Raw genomic sequence first — 20,380 nt, forward strand, 5'->3', positions numbered from 1 at the left:
TCGTGGGCAGCCGCACAGTCTGAAGGCCCGGTCAGTGTTAAAAGTAAGTTTATGTTGTTTGAAATTCTTAAAATCACAAGATAATTTGAAAAGACAACAAAAACTACATGGCTGCATATTTTGCTTTATTTTATCTCAGGCAAAACTATGGCCCAGGGGCCTAATGTGGGCCTCAGACCAATTTTTGTTGGTGCTCAAGTTTCCTCCTGACTTGGCCCAAATGACCAAAAGTAGTTCTTTTCATTGCAATGTTGTGAATTCCGCTGTTTTAACTTAAATAACAAAAACATTTTGATGTCATACGGACTTAACATAAATGTTTTAAGCCTTATTAAAGGTGTGGTGACTCGTGTCAATGCAATATTTTGAAAGTTCACTATTGTACGTCTGGACAGTACTACAGTTGTATGGACAACCTTGTTTTGTTGTATTTAAAAACTGTGCAACTTTTCTGATGGAGTGTCCGACGCCATGGACATGTTATTGTTTTACCTAGAATCTTCCAGAGGCATTCAGTTATTAAATTTTATTTTATTACAGTTGTTGTTAGTGCTAAAATATTATGAAAATGTATTCTTACATTCCATAGATTTGATCTGTGACCTTGGACTTGTGCTATCACCTGCTTGTGTCCATGGAGATGGGTAAATTCCATACCATACTGTGGAATATTTCAGACAAAAAACTAAAACAATTATGAACAGGAACATGTGGCAGACATCAGAAAAGTTTCATAGTGCCAGAACAAAGCAAAAATATCAGGACAGAAATCATTGTATCAAACAAAGTTTAGCATATTTTTACAGTAAAGTAAAGATTTTGAATTAAAAAACAGGACAATTTTATGTAGCTGATTCAGCAGAGTTTCTTCTCAGTTTCTTGGTTACATCTGTCAACATCTGTCTAACAAATCAGTATCAATAATCAGAATCAGTGAAACAAAGGACACTACGACCCAATGATGAGTTTATAGTGTGCTCTAAATGCTAAGAAGATGCTTCAGATATACCTGCTGTGCGCTTTATTTGTAATCTTATTCCCTGATACATGTTTCTCCCATCTTCTTCTAGACCCGTCTCCTCCTGAACCTCCTCAGAACATCCGAGTGGAGAACCAGACTCTGGAGTGGAGCAGCTCTCCAGCTCTTTCACAGTTCACAGAGAGGTAAGCACAGAAATGGATACTCAGCTTGTGGACTTGTGTAGTACAGAAAGATGAATTCTTACAATATTTATTAACTCATAAATTCACTAGAATCAACCATGAACTTCTGCTGTTGCTAAGTTTTAGCTTGAGTTTTGTTGTGATTAAAATAACACAAACCAAGTAGAAATAAATAAAAGTACTGGCTTAATATATTCCGGGGAAAATGCTGATCTGTATTTGTAGTTTTGCCTACATTACATTTTAGAGTTCACCAGAGAGTCAGTATTTTCCAAAGTTCCAAGTTCCAAGTCTAAAATTTATTAGAAATTACACCAAACAAAATACTGGTTGTTCAAAATATTCATGGTAAATGGTCATATTTTCACATTGCGCTATGTTATAATATTATTACTTCTTCAAAAACATACCTGTGTTTTGTTTCATTCATGCGTGCTTGAGTAACCCTTTATTATTAGCCTGTCTACATCTCAAAATTCAGAAAACAGTGTAATATGGGCCCTTTTAAAACAACCCAAGGTGATCATAGACATTAGACTGAATCTCAACCTCAATTAAAACTCAAATACTTCCCATTCCTAGTCAGAATCCATAGTGCTCTAAATATTCCAGCCTGTAGCCTACACTGCTCCTGTTGGCTTCTCCCATGAACCTTCCTGAGTTTTCTTGTTTTCCTGATAGCTGAGTTCACTGTAAGTTCGTCTTTTCTGGGATCACCAGTTACATTCTTATAAAAGTTTAATGACAGAGGTGAGCTCATGATGGAAGCTGCTCTAACATGCTGATAAAATGTCCCAACCACCAACACTACGTTTACTTAATTGAAAACAGTTGACAAATAAAAACTCCAAAATTGACATTGTGCAGCTAAAGGTTCTGTTCATGTGATTTTGTGCATTTACCTGTTGTTAAAAATGTAGCTAGAGTTCACTACTTTCACTTTATAAAGAAAAGACTGTTTAAAGCTGCATTGTGTAACTTTTCTGATGAAGGGTCCATTAAACTCTTTCCTCCATGGAGATGTTATTGCTTTGTCTGGAATGTTTCATAGTATGGTCTTCATGGAGACCAAACCAGACCAAGTTAGGATGCACTCACATTAACTCAACCGAACTGTGCCCAAGCACGGAGAGCCTTTGATCTGGTTGGAGGTGGTGGGCTAATGCATGGCCCAATTGCACATGTATGCGCACACACACGACTTTACTATAGGAGCTCTGTCAGGTACGCTGATGTTTCTCATATGAGGAAAACAGTGAATAAAGTCGGCTCTAAAACACACAATGAATCTGTGCTTACCTTCAATAAGGACTGTGGACGTGACAAAACTGTACAGCCTCTCTCTTCCAGCTGTCCTCACTCCTCCACGGTGTTTTTATGTGCATAAACTCACAGAGGAGGCAGCAGGATTCATATCTGTCTTACTATTAAATAGATATTTCATGCCACTGGAGGTATTTTCTCCACTAAAGCGTTAGCTCTGCTGCGCGACATATAAAACCAACAGCGCCGTGTGATGAAGTCATCATGCTGTGGCTCGATTCGGTTGTGCAAGCGTGAGTGCAACCCATCAAACCCTACCCAATTGTGCTTGAGCACGGAACGGTTCTAAAGTTCCAGTGTGAGTGCGCCCTTACAGGTCATATCTGCGGAAAGATGACCCTGCTCACAGTCAGAATGCCTGTTTTTCAAGGTATTTTTGAACTATAAAACCACGTGTAGTTGAATAAATATACAGTAAGTTAACCAAGCAGGTGACGGATCTCCCATCGAAAAGTTACACAGTGCACCTTTAAATCTTACAACTGAACTGGCTATTCATGGGTTTCAGGCAAATGATGATTTTGTGAGGACCTTTCACCATTCAAAAGATATAATATTGAATTTTGTTGTTGCTATAACTATCCACCATCGCTATAGCTTCAAATCAGGAAGGAATCCTTCTGTCTGAAACTCATGAAGTGAAGTCTGTGTTCACATGTTTGAAGGGGTGAGCCTTGTTTGTACATCTGTGTGTCCACAGCGGAGGAGCAGGTGGATCATAAAAAGTTAAGGAGCTTCACTAATTGCATTCTAACACCTGTGACTCAGAACTGTTCATGTGAAATCAGTCGGCTAATTTCCGTCACACAAGCAATATTATGCACAATATAATATAATTTGTTTTTGACAGGATTAATTACATTTTTATGGGCCCTATAATGAGCGATAAAAATATTTCCCCTCCATCTTGACTTTGTACCACCTTAAAGCCGCTGTACCTGATTTTTACTGTGTTAAAAACGAGAAAAACAGATTTGATCATTTTCAGCTTTTCGCAGTGTTCCAAAGGTATTCCGCACTTACCTTGTGCATTCCAAACATCCTTCTTTCTTGTGCATGTTTGAATGACAAATAAAGAACCTTGAACCTTGAAGAGCGGCTTATACACTGACAAATTTTGCTCAAATACATGGGAAAAATTAGATACATACTTTAAATGCTACAACAAAACCTACTGATTACAGTGAATATATCTGAACCAGTGAGGCTCTTTTGTGACTGTACATTTTGTCATGTTGTGTGTTTGTAGCAGAGGCAGCGTGGCCGCGGTGGAGGTACTTCTACGCTGGGATGTTCCGAGAGAAGGGGACCTGCCTGTGCACAATTACAGAGTGACCTATACCCCCCAGCTGCCGCAGGGGGCGCTCCGGAGCTCACACCCTGGACACAGTAACACACGGCCACAGTCCAGATCCCAGGAGCAGAGTCGGAGGGACAGCACCACCAGAGTCACACAGGGGGTAAGAGAGACATAGACACAGATCTCAGAAGCTAAGCAGGCTTGGCCTGGGTGGTACTTGGATGGGAGACCGCTAGGAATTCCAGGTGCCACAGTGGGGCGCCAGTGGCAAAAACTGTCATTGTGTCCTTAGGCAAGACACTTCACCCACATTGTCTAGTATGAAAGTGGTGTGTACGTGAGTGTTGGTGGTGGTTGGAGGGGCCGATGGCGCAGATTGGCAGTCTTGCTTTCGTCGATCTGCGCCAGGGCAGCTGTGGCTACAATAGTAGCTTACCACCACTGAGTGTGGAGTGACTGAGTAATGAACTGTAAAGCACTTTGGGTATCTTGAAAGGCGCTATATAAATGCAATCGATCAGTCAATCAAAATGTTGGTGTGTTATTGGGCTTAATATTTTCTAGTAAACCAATGGCCAAACATCAGGGGTAATCTTCCAGCTTGAATCTTCTGTATATTGTAATTCTGATTTCCACTCTTCTGTAGCTTTGCACATTGTTAATATTTTTGCTTTTGGTGGCAAAGTGATAATGAGATGGACCGCACAACTGTAGCCAATCAGAGAGCTGCTTTCAGCATTTACCTCCTGATTTACAAGAAATTAAATACATTATTATTAGTTACAGACAGTATTTTAGAATATACTCTTTTGGGAATGGGGATAACACAGAATTTATTCATTTTCAAAAAATAAAATTTGGGTACCCAGCTTTAAGAGTTGAGATTTGTTGAGTATTTGCAAATGTCCTAGCCTGATTCATCAGCTGGTTTCACTTCGTGGAAACTGTCTGACCTCACAGCATTCGAATTCGTTTGCTCGAAGGTAGGCAGGTACTTTTTTTTATTTAACCCATCGCTGCTATTTGGTCGTATAATGTAATGCGGCGCTAACAGGGCTAACTGGTATATTAAGCTTTTCCAAAATCCTGTAGGAGGAAGGGCAATAACGCCTTTCCCCTTGATAAAATTCACCAAACATTCTCTTTTTTCTGGCTTTAAATTCTCGATCTCGGGAATCATTGCCAACACAGAATGTATGGCTCTTCGCTGATTGGCACTTCCGGGGTTCTTGCAGACCATCTAGTCTATTCCGATTCCTGACCTAGTCGCTGAAAAGAAATGAAGTTGAGTGGAGACACTAGGTGGTGCCCGCCTGGCTACAAATGTCCAAGGTTTTCAATACTTTTATTTTCTGCTGTTTGTACTTCTATGGGGGATAGACTCCCTTCCAACTACTTTCAGTGCAAATTTGAACTGAATACAATTTACAAATATCACCACCCCAAAACAGCCAAATGAAATGCCTTGAATTGCCTAGATCTGATCATAGGCTCACTAAGTAACCCTGTCATTGAGGATTTGCTCTGCTGAGTTAAAATTTTGCCAACTAAAATCATCAAGACCTGCTACTATGTTTACTTCTGACTCCTGGACCTACACATGTCTTTAATATCAACAACTATCAGCTTGCATGGCCCTAATTCTGAGTGTCTGCCAATTGTCTCATTGTGGAACTTTGTCATAAAACATCTTTAGTTGCTGACCACCACTTAAGTCTCCGTTAACAGGGCTCCACAGCACCCGCCCACTGCACCTGCCAGACCTTTAACACACCTGTAAACCTGAAGCCCACCTGCTCATGACTCACCTGGTGTTTTAACAGGACTCTACAGGGCTCCAATACAATGCCTCATAAACTTACACATACAAACTGCATATGGGGCTTCACAATCTATCCTCTGTACCGCACATGAACAGATGGATCATAAAATCTTAAAGAGAAGTAAGTAATAGCACCTGTGAAAAAATATTACAGAATTGTTAAAGGTCCTATATTACACAAGATTAACTCTTATGAACTTTAAGTCATGTTAGAATGATGTTACCTCATCAAAAACATACACTACTGGTCAAAAGCTTTAGAACACCGCACATTTTCCAGTTTTTTACTGTTTACTGTTGACCAAAACGTATTCTAAACTTTTGATTCATGAAAGTGTTCATGTTTGGCAGATATAACAGCTGAACACACTCGTGGCTCGTTCTTTCTACAATAGAAATTAAATATTCTTCAGAAAGTTCTTCCCAGGTCTGTTGCGGAAGTTTCCGTAAATGTGTGACACTTGTAGGTTGCTTGGCTTTCACTCTTCTGTCCAGTTCATCCCAAACCAGCTCGATGGGGTTTAAAGTCTGGAGACTGTGCTGGACACTCCATGTTTTCAAACTCACCATCTTGTTCTTTTTTCCTGAGGTAGTTTTGGCAGAGCTTGGACTTGTGTTTTGTATCTTTTATCTTTTTTTTTAACCTCTAGCTGTTCAGTTCTTTCCTTTGTACCATTTCAAGCTCTTCATTGGACTTGCACGACTTCATTTTCAATAAATAACTGGAAAAATTTGGATGTTTTAAAACTTTTGGCTGGTAGTGTACCTGGAGTTGTGTTTTGTTTCATTCACACATGTTGGAGTAATCCTCAAAGCTCAAAATGCTCTGTTCCAAAAACCTTGTGATGTGATGATGAAGTGGGAGTTTTCAAGTTAACAGCTACCTTTTACCTTTAGTTCAGAAGAGATAAGCAATTCCAGGGTTGATATTGTCCAAATGATTTTAGTGAATGGTGTATGGAGTTTAAAAACACAGTAAATCACTAGGATGAACAGAGCCTTTTCAGTTTGAGAGAAGAACTGAGCTTAAATATGCAGAGTTTGTGTGTTAAACGTGTGGGAATGAAACAAAACACAACTCCAGGTATGTTTTTGATGAGGAAAGAAGATTATATAGTGTAGTACGGGCCCTTTAATGTGAAATCAGTTATAGGCAAATATTCCTCACACATACAGACTGGAGCCAATGAGATAAGTTTAGAATACTTAAGATAACGCCAGTCTCATAACATTTTTATTACATTTTTGCCAAACTGACTTTTTTGTACTCTCCAGAGCCTGCTGTATCTGTAAGTATAACTGCATCTATCCTTGTCCAGTGAGAAAAAAAATTATAGCTAAATAAACACAAACTGCCCCAGTCATCTTATTTTTGTATTTTTGTATTCTCCCGAAAACCTTGAAAAATGACTCAGGCTGTTATGCTATGAGGCGAGCTGATAAGAGAGCCTTTACTTGTCCCACACTGGGGAATTTCAGTTTTGCAAAACAATGTCCAGGAGATATGTAAGGGCTTTCATCTTTTATACTGCGTTTTTCTCGAGTCACGCTAAAGTTGTGGAGTCGTAATATCGGGTGCGGGGTGTTGAGTCCAGCACTGTGACCAGGTTAAAAATGTTCATAAGAAAGCCGTAAAGGTGCGTTGCGTAACCTTTCTGGGTGTGTCATCAGATTTTTTTCTTTCAATTTTTTGTCTCCATGGAGATAGATATGTTTAATGCAATACCGTGGAGCGTTTTGGACAAAGCAGCAACATCTTTATGGAGACAAGGATGTAACGGACCCTAATGCACCTAGATATGAGAAACAAATTACAGCCAAATAAACACAATCTGCCCCAGTCATCTTATTTTTGTATTTTATTTGTTTGTTATTTTTTTGTATCTTCCCGAAAAACTTGAAAAATGACTTAGGCAGTTATGCTATGAGGCTAACTGATAAGAGAACCTTTACTTGTCCCACACTGGGGAATTTCAGTTTTGTAAAACAATGTCCAAGAGCAACAAGAGATTAGAATATGTAATAAATTAAGAGAAAGAACTTAGAGAAAAACTTCTATCTAACTTATGTAATATTGAAAAACTGTGAATAGAGTTCAAATACATAAAGGGCGTGAATGTACTACAGCACTGTGCAAGTAGCAGACTATTATGTAGAGCAACTGGCTTTGACTTTGGTGTTGTACAGTGCAGCAGATGGACAAGAATGAAAAGTGACCTCAGTGTATTGTACAGGTGAGAATTTGCAATCACAATGGAGTCTGAGTCTGTCTCCTCTTAACAACTCCATCCTCAAACCTACAAGAGAACAATAGAGATAGCCAGGTCAGGTCCAGAGGCCTGAGGTGTGAAAGCATCTATTATGGCCCTGAATGATTATCCTAATATGACCCCACACTCAGTGCAGTTCAATAGGCCTAACTAACAGAAACTATAAACCGGTAGGTGTGTTAGTTTCAGAGAAGTTTCAGTGTAGTTAGCTCCTCCCTGCAGGCAGATATAAGGCAGTGTCCACCAGCATCTTACCAGGACTGTAGAAGCAGCTTGGATGAGCTGCCAAATGTATTTCGACCAAATAAACTTTTGTCCAGTTGACAAATTGAATTTCTCCTTTTGCCACAGATTCAGCATGACCAGAATTAATACGTAAAGCGCACTGTTGATTTTTGAGAAAATTAAAGGATTTTAAGTGCGCCTTTTAGTCCGAAAATGATGGTACCTTTGCTAGAAATGGGTTGCAACTAACAATATAAAAGCTTGCTATAAAGAAACAGCTGTTCAATAGACTGTCTGTTTTTATATTATACTTATATATTTTTTTTATTTATATGACAGAAGCCATTTAACAACAAACTAATGTAATTGGTGCAAATAAGGTGATAATACTTTTGCCCTTTTCTCATCTACTACTACTACTACTACTACTACTACTACTACTACTACTACTTACTACTACTACTACTACTACTACTACTGCTACTACTACTACTACTACTACTACTACTACTACTACTACTACTACTACACTACTACTACTACTACTACTACTACTACTACTACTACTACTACTACTACTACTACTACTACGTTGTGTTGGTTCATGGTTAATCAGTATAAAAATACTAGAACTTGTGATTATGTGATTGAATATAACATAAAAAAATACAATAATAAACATGAAAACAAGACACAAAAACTATATAGAAAATATAATATAATAATATATATATAATAAATATATATATAAAATAACAAATCTCCCCTCCCCTAAATTACCCCTTCCCCCTAAACACACACACACACACACACACATTTACTTAAATAAAAATAAAAGTAATGTGACAGTGCGGCATAACCATACAGCTATGCCCCCTTATATTTATATTTTGGCCTATTTATAATTTCATTTTCCCTTGCTTTCTTTCTTTCCCTTTCTTTCTTTCTTTCTTTCTCTTTCTTATTAATTCAATATTATTTTCACCACCACAATTTCCTTTCATTATCTTTTGTCATGTAAAGCAGCTTTGAGTGTCCTGAAAAGCGTTATAAACAGTATTATCATTATTTATTTTTAGATTTTTTACAAAGTGTAAAAATGCATGAAAACTAGAAAGAAAAAGAAAAAAGAGCTGAAGATTTGTCTTGTTTCAAAACTGAGATCCAGCTCCAATCATTCTCACTAAGGAACCGTTCGAAAAGAGCCGTCTCGTTCACAAATGTCACCTTATTATTTATTATTAATTATTGTGAAATACAGTTGCAACAGTGACTTATATTCAACACAATGACAAAAGATCTGACCTGATTAAATTCGATTGCACCCCCATGAGCCATAAAAATACTTGAACCAAACCCAGCTAATCAAAGACATTCCCGTTTATAGTGCATTTGTAATTACATTCTTGTATGACAACTTTGCACAATACCTCATGGACCATAATAGCGCCGTCGTTTTGAAACAGAGAGGGTACTGGGTTTGTCATTACAGATCAAAGCTAAAGATCACTGTTAATTCAATTATCCAATCAAAATGCCATCACACATGCCTCATTAGGTAAGCCTTTAAATAGCATGTGAGCGGAGCTGGCTACGCGACTATACCAGCTGTGGTCGATAAAAATGCCGCACATACCAAATTATGTAACAGCTGTAACTAGATTTGGTTAAAGTAATTGTCCTTTAAAGGGCCCGTATTACGCTGTGTTCTGTTCTATGTTTTAATGTTGTTTCCTCATCACAAACATACCTGGAGTTACAGCATGTTTTGTTTCATTCTCACATGTTCTCACACATACACCCTGCATACTGAGGCTGTGTTCTTCTCTCAAACAGATAATGCTCTGTTCCACAGTGTGATGATGTCAGGAAGAGCTTCACTTGGTTTTTAAGCTGCATACACTTTCACTAGAATCATTTGGATGATTTCAGGCCTGGAATTGCAAAACAAAACAAAAGGTCAAAGGTAGATGTTAACTTGAAAACTACCTCTACATGGCATCACAAGGTGGAATAGAGCATTTTGAGCTTTGGAGATGTAGACAGACTAATAAGAAAGGGTTACCATCACCAGGTAATGTAACAGTAACCATCAGTGCACCATGTAAAATCACCTTCAAACTTATAAACGAATGCAGTTAAAGTTTATTATTACATCCATCCATTTTCTTCCATTTATGGGTTGGGTCATGGGGGCAGCAGTCTTAGAAGGGACTCCCAGACTTCCTTTACCCCAGACACTTCCTTCAGCTCCTCCGGGAGGGATCCCGAGGCGTTCCCAGACCACTCGAGAGCCATAGTCCCTCCAGTGTGTCATGGGTCTTCCTCGGGCCCTCCTCCCAGTGGAACATGAACACCTCCAGAGGGAGACTCCCAGGAGGCATCTGGAACAGATGCTTGAGCCACCTCAGCTGCTTCTCTTGATGTGGAGGAGCAGCGGCTCTACTCCGAGCTCCTCCCGTGTGACTCAGCTCCTCACCCTATCTCTAAGGGAGCACCCAGCCACCCTGCAGAGGAAACTCATTTTGAGCGCTTGTATCCACAATCTCATCCTTTCAGTCATTACCCAGAGTTCATGATCATAGGTGAGGGGAGGAATGAAGATTGACTGGTAAATTGAGAACTTTCACTTTCAACTCAGCTCCTCTTCACCACAACGATCTGATTGAAACCCCCTAAGTTTGTCATTGCAAGGACACATTATTAGACATCATGTTTTAAAAGATGCATTCACTAGCAAGGACCATGCCATAACAGTGGAATACGATAAAGATATTTATGGATGGTGCATAAATGTGATGGCTGGGGGGGGGGCCTGGTCCAACTCCAGAATCTCAGTTAATCATATTAACTCCATCTATGTAAGTTTTCTAGTGCAAAGTCTGCCACCTGCTTGTCCCAGTGTTGTTTTGCCTGAAATGTTCTGCTGTATGACATTTAAAAAACAATACTGGGAGTGTATACCATTACTGTGAGCTTGCTTGCCTCTGCCCAGAACTGAAATGAAACTTTCTTGTCTCCTTAGAGATAGAGAGATCTCCATGGTTAAAAGCAGGTGGCAGACTCTCCTCCACCAAAAATGTTACCTAGAACACGTTTAAATAGTTATAGCCTAATACAACATTGGTATGCAATAAAAAATGCTATAAATGAAAATTAGAAGACTGTATTTTTATGTGATTGGTGCAAATATGGTGATAAAACTTTTTGCCCTTTTCTCATCACATTAGAGTGGAGTTGTGTTTCATTCACACATGTTTGAGTAATCCTTTATTATTAGTCTGTCTACATCTCCAAAGCTCAAAATGCTCTGTTCCACCTTGTAATGTCATGAAGTTGTAGTTTTCAAGTTATCAGCTACCTTTTGACTTTGGCTCAGTAGAGATTGGCAATTCCGGGACTGAAATTATGCAAATGATTCTAGGGAAGGAGTATGGAGTTTATAGACACAGAGCACTTTTCTGTTGTGTTTTCTCTTTGAGAGAGGAACCTAAATATGCAGACTTTGTGCGCTGAACATGTGTGAATTAAACAAAACACAAGTCCAGGTATGTTTTTGATGAGGAAACAACATTATACCACAGATCAGAGCATAGTGTAACATGAGCCCTTTAACAGTCACACACTAAAGCTTTTAAGACAGCGATGAGTATCTTAAGTCAACACTATCCATACAGATGTGGTCTATAGGCTGTTTAATGGAATTGTATTAAACCTATTTTATTACTATCTGATCTCAATCACACAGACTTTGGCACTGTCTCCTTCTTTGTCCGTCTTTTTGGGAACGTCAAAGTGAGATATTGTTTGGGAAAAGACAGTATTATCTGCCTGGATTTAATGTTGTTAGCTGGTTTGACAAAGCCTGGCTGTTCTCAGTGACTGACAGAGCACAGATGTGGTGTGGGGATAATGGGTCTCGGTGGAGGAGAGCTGTCAGATTGTGTAAGACATGTCAGGTATTGGACTCTGTGAGGAGGGAGGAGGAGAGAATAACTATTAAGTATCCTTATTTAGGGTCATGAACTCGCGGGGGCAATCGCAGGACACTTGGGGACACCTCAACGAAACCGTGTAAATGAGGTTTCCTTGTCACAAACAGACCTGGAGTTGTGTTTTGTTTCATTCACACGTTTAACACAAAACCCTGCATATTTAGACTGTGTTCTTCTCGCAAACTGAAAACACTCTGTTTCTCCTTGTGATGTCATGTGGTAATACAGGAAGTGCTCCACTGTGTTTTTAAACTCTACACACCTTCTCTAGAATCATTTGGATCATTTCAGCCCTGGAATTGCCAATCTCTACTATTTGAAAAGTACTGTTACCTTTAAAACTACCTCTTCATGACATCACAAAGTGGAACAGAGCATTTTGAGCTTTGGAGATAGAGACAAACTTATAATGAAGGATTACTCAGACGTGTGTGAAAGAAACAAAAGATAAACTACATTACTTTCAAATCATAAATCAGATGTCCAGACAGTTACTCTTATTTTCCCAAATACATTTTTATTCTCACTTCAGTAATTTGGTCATTACTTTATACTTTTTCTATGAAGTAATGGTATAATTACTACTTACTTATTTTTTAGCTACTTCACCCTCCCTTGTTCGATTTTTGGTACCACTTTTTAACCTTAATTAAAAATGATTCAGGTTAAAGCCGGGTGTACACTGTGTGATTTTTTTTTTTTGGCCCTTTTTGAGACGATTTTTTACTTATGTGACTGTTTTTGGGATCGGCTGACTTTTGGTTTAATCGTGTCTCGTGCTTCGTGTAGTAAACATGGGGTAATAAGAACTGATTAATACCTCACCACCAGCTCCTGATCGACAATTGTAGGTCGCAAGAAGATCAAACCTGTTTGAAATCCGTTCGCCTCTCATGAGTGTTTCACAATGTTGAAGTAGTTCATATAGTGTGAGGACATGAATCGTGAGCTGTGAACTTTTAAACCCTGCGATTTGGAATTATAGTTTAAGCTGGGGCTGAGTGAAATGATCAAAAATATGGCACAGTGTACGCCCAGCTTTAGTCTCTACTTAATTAAAGGTTTGCAGTCTCTCTCCATGGAGATGTTGATTGGAATGTTCCACAGTATGGCATTAGGGCTGAGTTTCATGTCAGATCTGTGGAGAAGTGAACCCACTCACACTAAAAATGCAATACAATGTCAACAAAAACCCATTAATTAACTCTTTCTTCATGCTTTATTAAAGTTAACTAAGATTATAATGAAGTGTGACTGAATTTTTGTCTTTTTTCCTCTGTAGCCACGGCTGCCTTGGGGCATTCTGACAAAAATATTGCTATGAACCTCCAATCACATTAACACAAACATAAAGAAAATCTATAACATGACTTTCTTCATCTCACGTGCAGGATCAGGACCGTACCTCCTTTAATCTGACCTAGAGCATATTAAATCCACACTGCTCTTTTTGTAGTGATGTTGAAAGTGCATTTCCAAAGTGAGTGTTTGTGGATACGATTATAATGAAGTATAATGATGATGTAACGTGTTCAAAGCACTGTGCTCCGCTCCAAAGTGCCCATAATCTCCTTAAATAGACTCTTAGACAAGACCAGTCTAACTTCAATCAAGATAATACACTCGGGACTTGTCTAAACTCACTCTGCAACGGCCATTTTAACTCCCAGTGCAGTTTAAAGTGCATATGACAGGTTAGACTCATTTCACTAAAACACTAAAAATATTTAGTTGAAGATTTGATGAAAACCTTGCTGAGTTTCTTCTAGTTAATGATAGAGTGTGGGGTCAGGAGGGACAGGAAATGGGCTTTGGTTAAGGTTCAGGTTTAGGAAATGGTGAAGGTTTGGGTTTGGTTAAATTTAGGAACAAGATTATGTTGAGATTAGAAACATGGGTTAAGTTAGGAAAATGTTTGTGTAGTTAACGTGTTAGCAGACGTAAGTTTCAAAAACAAACGAGTCACCTTATCTCAAAATACTCCATAAAATAAAACATTTTATGCCTGTTCATAGCAACTGATGCCAACATATTACTGTAGCAACCAGAGCAATGGTATCACTTCCGTCTCTGTCTAGCACTAACCTTTTTAAAATCTTGGAGAAGTTTATGGTTTTACTTTTTGCAGGACCATAAACTGTATAAGGAAGTGGACTAAGTGAGTGTGACGCCTTCCGTAGAGTTCGGCTCCAGTCAAATAAAGTGGTTACTGGGGTGAATTTGGAGCCAGGCTCTATATCAGGGGTCATCAAACTAAGACCCACGGGCTGACTCCTGCCCTCTACTCCCTGTTGACCGTCCCCCCAGCCCTTCTGTCCCCACCACTTGAACTGGTCCTATGAGACAATCATTCAAAGTTGTCATGGTCTATTTTTTTTTATTAGTTTTTGGCAAATAATAACACATCTGCATCTTGTATTTTGTAGATTTTTATTAAAAAATGATATTTATATTAAGTATTTATATATAAATAATTATATGACAACTGATAATTTTTTTGTTCAGTGTAAGGACTGTGCAGTTTGTCTGATATGTCAAGAAAGTGTGGCAGAATATAATATGTTACGTCATTAGGATCATACAGTTCTATTATACAGCTCCCATCACAGCCAGAAATGATTATGTGACCCCCAGAGAAAAATGTCTGGTGACCCCTGCTCTATATTATGAATAGGATTTTGTTTTGACAGAGAAAACAGCAAACAAAAAAACCCCAGGATCCTGTAGAGTGGGTTAATCGGAAAAATGTATGACCAAATTGACGAGGCTCACAGCAGCACTGATAGAGACAGGGGCCACAATATTTAAATGTAAGTCAGTGGGAGCCAGGGTCAGTAGGAGCCGGAAGAGCTGCATGCAAAATTCCTATCTGGAATGCGGTGGCTGGTACATTACCTATGTCCATTTACGAGGCTCATTGCAGAGAGGGGAAACAGTTTTTCGGTGTAAAGTTGCCATGCTCACTTGGGAACCGCTACTTCCTGCAATTTTTGTACTTTTCTATCTCTACTTTTTCCACAAACTGACACTTAACTGTAAAACTATGATAAATATTGACTACAGGTACTATCCCACCAACTCGAGAAACATGAAAACCTGGTGCGCAGTGTTTAGTTTGATAGGAAATGTAACCTGTGTGATTCCAGCTCATATGTTGGAGTCATTCTCTGGTCTCTGCTTTGCTTGATGGGTCCAGTGGAATGTAAATGAGACCCCCATGTTCTGCAGCTGTGTGTGCACTCACCACCACAGTGTCATCACAGGACAGGCAGGGGGCAGCACACAGGACAATAACATGTGACTGGATTAGTGTGTGAAAAAGGTGCTTAGTGCAAGTAGTAGTTCAGATTTCATTTACGCAGTTTTTCTGGTTATGTTTTTTTCCTCATTGTGTTATTCTAACTTTGCTTGTGAAGTGCTTATCACCTGTTTATCTCCATGGAGATTACTTTAGGTAGAATGTTTCACAGTATGTCATTGCAGAGACATCAGGTTACTCCACCAGGCTGAAGTGAAGGTCAGAGTTGTGGAGAGGTGATCCATCCACTCACAATAAGAGTGCATGCTTTAATGTATTCAGTAATTAAGCAATAAAACTTTCCTGAATAGATGTAATATATACCACCAGTTCAATGCCATATTGTGGAACAAGGCAGAGCAATGGCACCTCTAAAAAGTTATTTAGTGCACTTTTAATTTAGACAGTGGGATGAATCTCTAATTAAATCTATTAATATGTATTAATCATAGAGTGTATGGACATAGCTAACCTGCTCATCACCTTGTTCCAAACAGGAAGTGTTATTGGAGGCACTTCTGGCTCCATCGACTTTGTATTGAAAAAACGTCACCCCTCTCGTTGTAACTGCTGCAGTCATTTTGGTCTTAAAATACTCATATTAAACCACTCTACATGTTCCTCATTTTTTTTATTTTTCTATATTGTCCATAAATCAATTCCTATTTCTAATATGGAACTCGACTTCAAATTCGCCCCTATAACTGCTAGCTTCGGTGAGCATCATTTGACTGGAGCCGAACGCTATGACTGACATCATACTTCCTTAGTCTACTTCTTTATACAGTACACGGGTACAGGTACTGGTACGGAACGTTCGGTTTGGTGTAGGGCTGTGAGTGAATTCATGCAAATTGTGTGTGTTTACATTCCACCACTACATGTGCAGCTACACGGAAGGCCTGGCTCTTTAATATTCACAAGGGAAGTCATCCGTGATTGTGGTGGCAGTGTTTTCCCGCAGCGCTTTATAGTTAGGGTGGCAACAATTGACAACAATTGCCCCCCACCTTGACTACATTCCTCCAAGCCACATGAATCCTAGGAAAACTACGGTCATCGTGCCGCAGTCCTCACTCTCATCTTTTGCCCGCAACAAATGTTACTGTTAGTGCTGCTCTTTACTTTTTAAAAAGTTTTGTTTACTGTTTACAAGGAATTTATTTTTTATAATATTTCATACCTTTGTTGCTTATTTGAGAATATTTTATTTAACTTATTAGCATTACCAAGCAGCACTTTGCATTTATTTAATTTTCTTGTTTGTATATTGTTAAAACAATAATAATTGGTATAATAAACACACAAATAAACAACAAGCAAATGGTTTTGCATTTTGTTCCCATACTGTACTGAAAATGAGCCGAACTGTGACCTCAAAACCGAGGTACGTACCAAACCGTGATTTTTGTGTACTGTTACACAACTAGTCTATGGTATTAATTCATATTTGAATATGTTTTGGGCAGCCATCTTTTATACCAAATGTTCTGTTTGCTGTATGACTCTTTGTTACAACGAGCATGGAGCAATATAAACAAAAACTATAAATGTAAATTCTGTTTTTGCTTTCTGAGAATCTTGTCACTCCCCTTGATTTCTAGTCAGCCCAGTAGTCGTGTGGTCTTACTGTCTGCAACACAGCCCAAAAATGTACAGTAAAAATGACATTCAAAGCTTTGGAAAACCTGTGATGTCGCCTTATTTAAACATACATCAGCTTCCTACACATAATGCGAGGTGACAATCTTTTCAGAAATAGAAAACCAGGCTTTTCTCCGGACGATTCGCAAATAGACGAACTCTCAGACGCAGTCACGCACACACGCAGCTGTACAGGGACATGTGTTTTGTCTATCCCAACCATAATGGAAATACTTCAACCCCATTTTGTCTATAGGTCACTAAAAACAGCTTTTAACTGCAGTTTTTGTCCTATATTCTGATGCATAACTTACACAGGGACGCACACGCACATTCGTTATCCTGGTTGCATCTCTTTGTTGTGACTAGCTCAGGCAGACAGCGCGGATATGCTAAGAGCCTGTTAATGAGATGTCAATCAAATACAATGCAGGGGCTAATGCAGACCAGGTCCACTGTGTAAGAGGTGTATGCAGGAGAATATAAAAGACTGTTCAGAGGGTGGGGTTCAACTTCCTCTATCACTCACATGGTTACAGAGTTAAATGAAAGGTCCTATATTACGCAAAATTGACCCTTGTGAGGTTTAAGCTGTGTTAGAATGTTGCTACATCATCAAAAACGTATCTGAAGTTCTGTTTTGTTTCATTCACACATGTTTGAGTAACCTTTTAGTACATGTAAGCTCAAAATGTTCTGCTCCACGTTGTGATGTCATGAAGCAGTAGTTTTCAAGTTAGTTTTTAAGTTAACTTTTACAAGTTCTTGAGGAGAGATTGGAAATTCCAGGGCTGAAATCATCCAATTGACTGGAGTTTAAAAACACTATATTACCACATCACATCACAAGCTGGAACAAAGTGTTTTCAGTTTGAGAGAAGAACTCACCCTAAATTTGCATTAAAATATGTATTAAACGTGTGAATGAAACAAAACAAAACTCCAGGTATGTTTGTGACGAGGAAACAACATTATAATATAACATATAACATAACATAACATTATATAACATAACATAACATAAGGAAAAAACTAATTTATAAGCTTGATCATAAACTTGATATTAAACACACCCTGTTTTTACAAATTCCTGTGAGTCCTGCGTGTACAGGACCATGACAGTGACACTATCCGGAGCTGCAGCCTGCGGACGACATCAGCCAAAGAATGAAGAAGAAGAAGAGTCACAGAGGTCAAGATAACTCCCTCCCTAACGATGACTGTTTTTGTTTGTGCTTTTAGGCGCAGTGTGAGATGTGGCTCCAGGGACTGCAGCCTGACACAGCTTATGTCGTGACAGTGCAGACGGTGGCCTACTGGGGTCAAAAGAGGCTGAAGAGTCTCAAAGCGCATGCTGTGTTCACTACCATCGCTCACACAGGTAAACACTCTGTTGTATGTGGTGGTCTGGAAATGCTCAAAAAAAAAAAAAAAAAACTCACTCATAATCAACGCAATAGTCTGGCTCACAACCTTTTTGTCTTGTTTGAACCATATTTTACCAGTGAATTAATTGGCAACCCAAACATTCATCTCCTAACAAACAATCCAGTCAAAGAGAAATATTACAGTTTTAAGTGTTAAGTGATATATGTTATGTTCTATAATCAGTGTACAGTATAGAACAGTAAAAAAGAAATAGCAGTAATTCTTTCAATTCTTTCAATTGCTGCTATTACTTATTTAAGCACCCAAATTGGTCCCAGTAGTAGTTCATATTATTTAGTTAAGAACATTATGAGGCTCCTTTTATTGGGCTTTAACAATACATGGTTTGTACTGTAGCTCATTTTTTCTGGCATCTTACAATTATTTTGAACCACAAACCAAATATTAATATTACTGCATTTCATAAAATTGTGCTTCCTCTCTCTGTAAAAATATATGACTTTGCGTGAAACAGCTTAAATACAGTATTGATCCACTAGTTCGTTCATTTTGTTTTTTCCCTTAGCAATTAAATATGCCTATTAAGCCATACTTTATGTTATTAGGTTCTTTTTTCAGACCAAGAGTTTTGTTTTCATACCTGACAGTTTCAACTGCTCACTAGCGGTCTTCCTCAGAGTGGTCACATGATGTTGATGTGATGTGTCTGGTCAGCTGATTTATTCAGATTTTGGCGCTGTCTTCTGACCGGTGGAGGCAGGATGACAGTGCCATCTGCAGTGTGACTTCCTCAAGACAGTATCCCATTTGTGTGAGAGTAAAAAAGCCCCCTCGTCCTGGTTTATAGTCATAGCTATAGTTTATAGTTTATGGAGAGGTCTTTTGTATAAATCAGCTGATTGGACATGACACAGCAACATCACGTGACCACTCTGAGGAAGACCACTAGTGAGCAGTCGAAACTGGTAACTGGAAACAGGTATCAAAACAAAACTCTTGATCTGAAAAAAGAACCTAATAACATAATTTACTGGAAGACCGAATGGACCTCATTGGACTATTAAGCCATACTTTGTTTCCCCATCTACAAATCTTGAGCTAGGATTGGTCCGCTTAGTCACCTTGGTCGCCTAATCTTACCTATTGTGCACATTTTTTGTTCAGCCACTCTATATGATTTGTTGCATCATGGGAGGGCATCTGAAATAAAACTTTTGCCTAATGACCCTAATCGCTATAAAAAGCAACCTAGTGCAGAGTGAGTCAAATGTAAAACCATGCGTCATTGTTCATAATTTCCTTGTAGTTTTCCTGCAGTAGTGGTGCGTTTGTGGACAGTCAGCATTTTGAGCGCTGCAGCTGCGGTGTTTAAGTGACTCCAGTGGAAAGAGCTGGTGTTAATGGGAGTCCAGGCAGCACTGGTATTTATAGGTGACCCATCGGGGGCCCTCTGAGAATTACAGCAGCTGCAGTTTAATTATCAAGCCCCACACTTACACTTTATATGGAACATTTCACTATTCATCACTCGCTCTGTGCATGTTCTGGGCCCTCATTTCTGCAGACTAATGAGGGGCATGCAGGCCAAATAAAGTCTGCTATTGTGTATTTAATAACTGCAGGGCTCAGTAAATACAGTAAACCTGTAATTTTCATAGAGCAGCATTATGGGCAAAAAATGTATGTATTAAAATTTTCATCTTCTATGGACCAAGTAAGAATGCTCAGTTAGTATAAATCTGTAGAACCAAATATACTGAAAAAACTACCACCAAAAGAAACTGCAACTGCTAACTAACAAGTACCAACACAATAATCCTCCAGATAGATACAGTATGAACCAGAATTTCCAAGATGTTGTCTCAGTAGAATTGAACAGTGGCTCAAATAAACTGTATCTTTACCTTAAAAAGGGGCTGATGGCACAGCTTGGCAGCCTCGCTTCCATCA

General features: G+C 38.9%; 1 protein-coding gene across 1 annotated transcript in view; it reads left to right on the top strand.

Annotated features, from left to right (window-relative positions):
- The window catches only part of anos1b (anosmin 1b), a 108,800-nt gene that overhangs the window by 76,738 nt on the left and 11,682 nt on the right, over window positions 1-20,380 (top strand). Inside the window, exons 8-10 of the mRNA XM_055164763.1 lie at window positions 1,071-1,164; window positions 3,737-3,947; window positions 18,284-18,422. Of these exons, the coding sequence (XP_055020738.1) occupies window positions 1,071-1,164; window positions 3,737-3,947; window positions 18,284-18,422 (444 nt within the window). The remainder of the gene's footprint in view (window positions 1-1,070; window positions 1,165-3,736; window positions 3,948-18,283; window positions 18,423-20,380) is intronic.

Source organism: Boleophthalmus pectinirostris, unplaced genomic scaffold (assembly GCF_026225935.1).
Source record: "Boleophthalmus pectinirostris isolate CB_2022bp ecotype Guang Dong unplaced genomic scaffold, ASM2622593v1 HiC_scaffold_7, whole genome shotgun sequence".
In the NCBI taxonomy this organism is placed as follows: domain Eukaryota; kingdom Metazoa; phylum Chordata; class Actinopteri; order Gobiiformes; family Gobiidae; genus Boleophthalmus; species Boleophthalmus pectinirostris.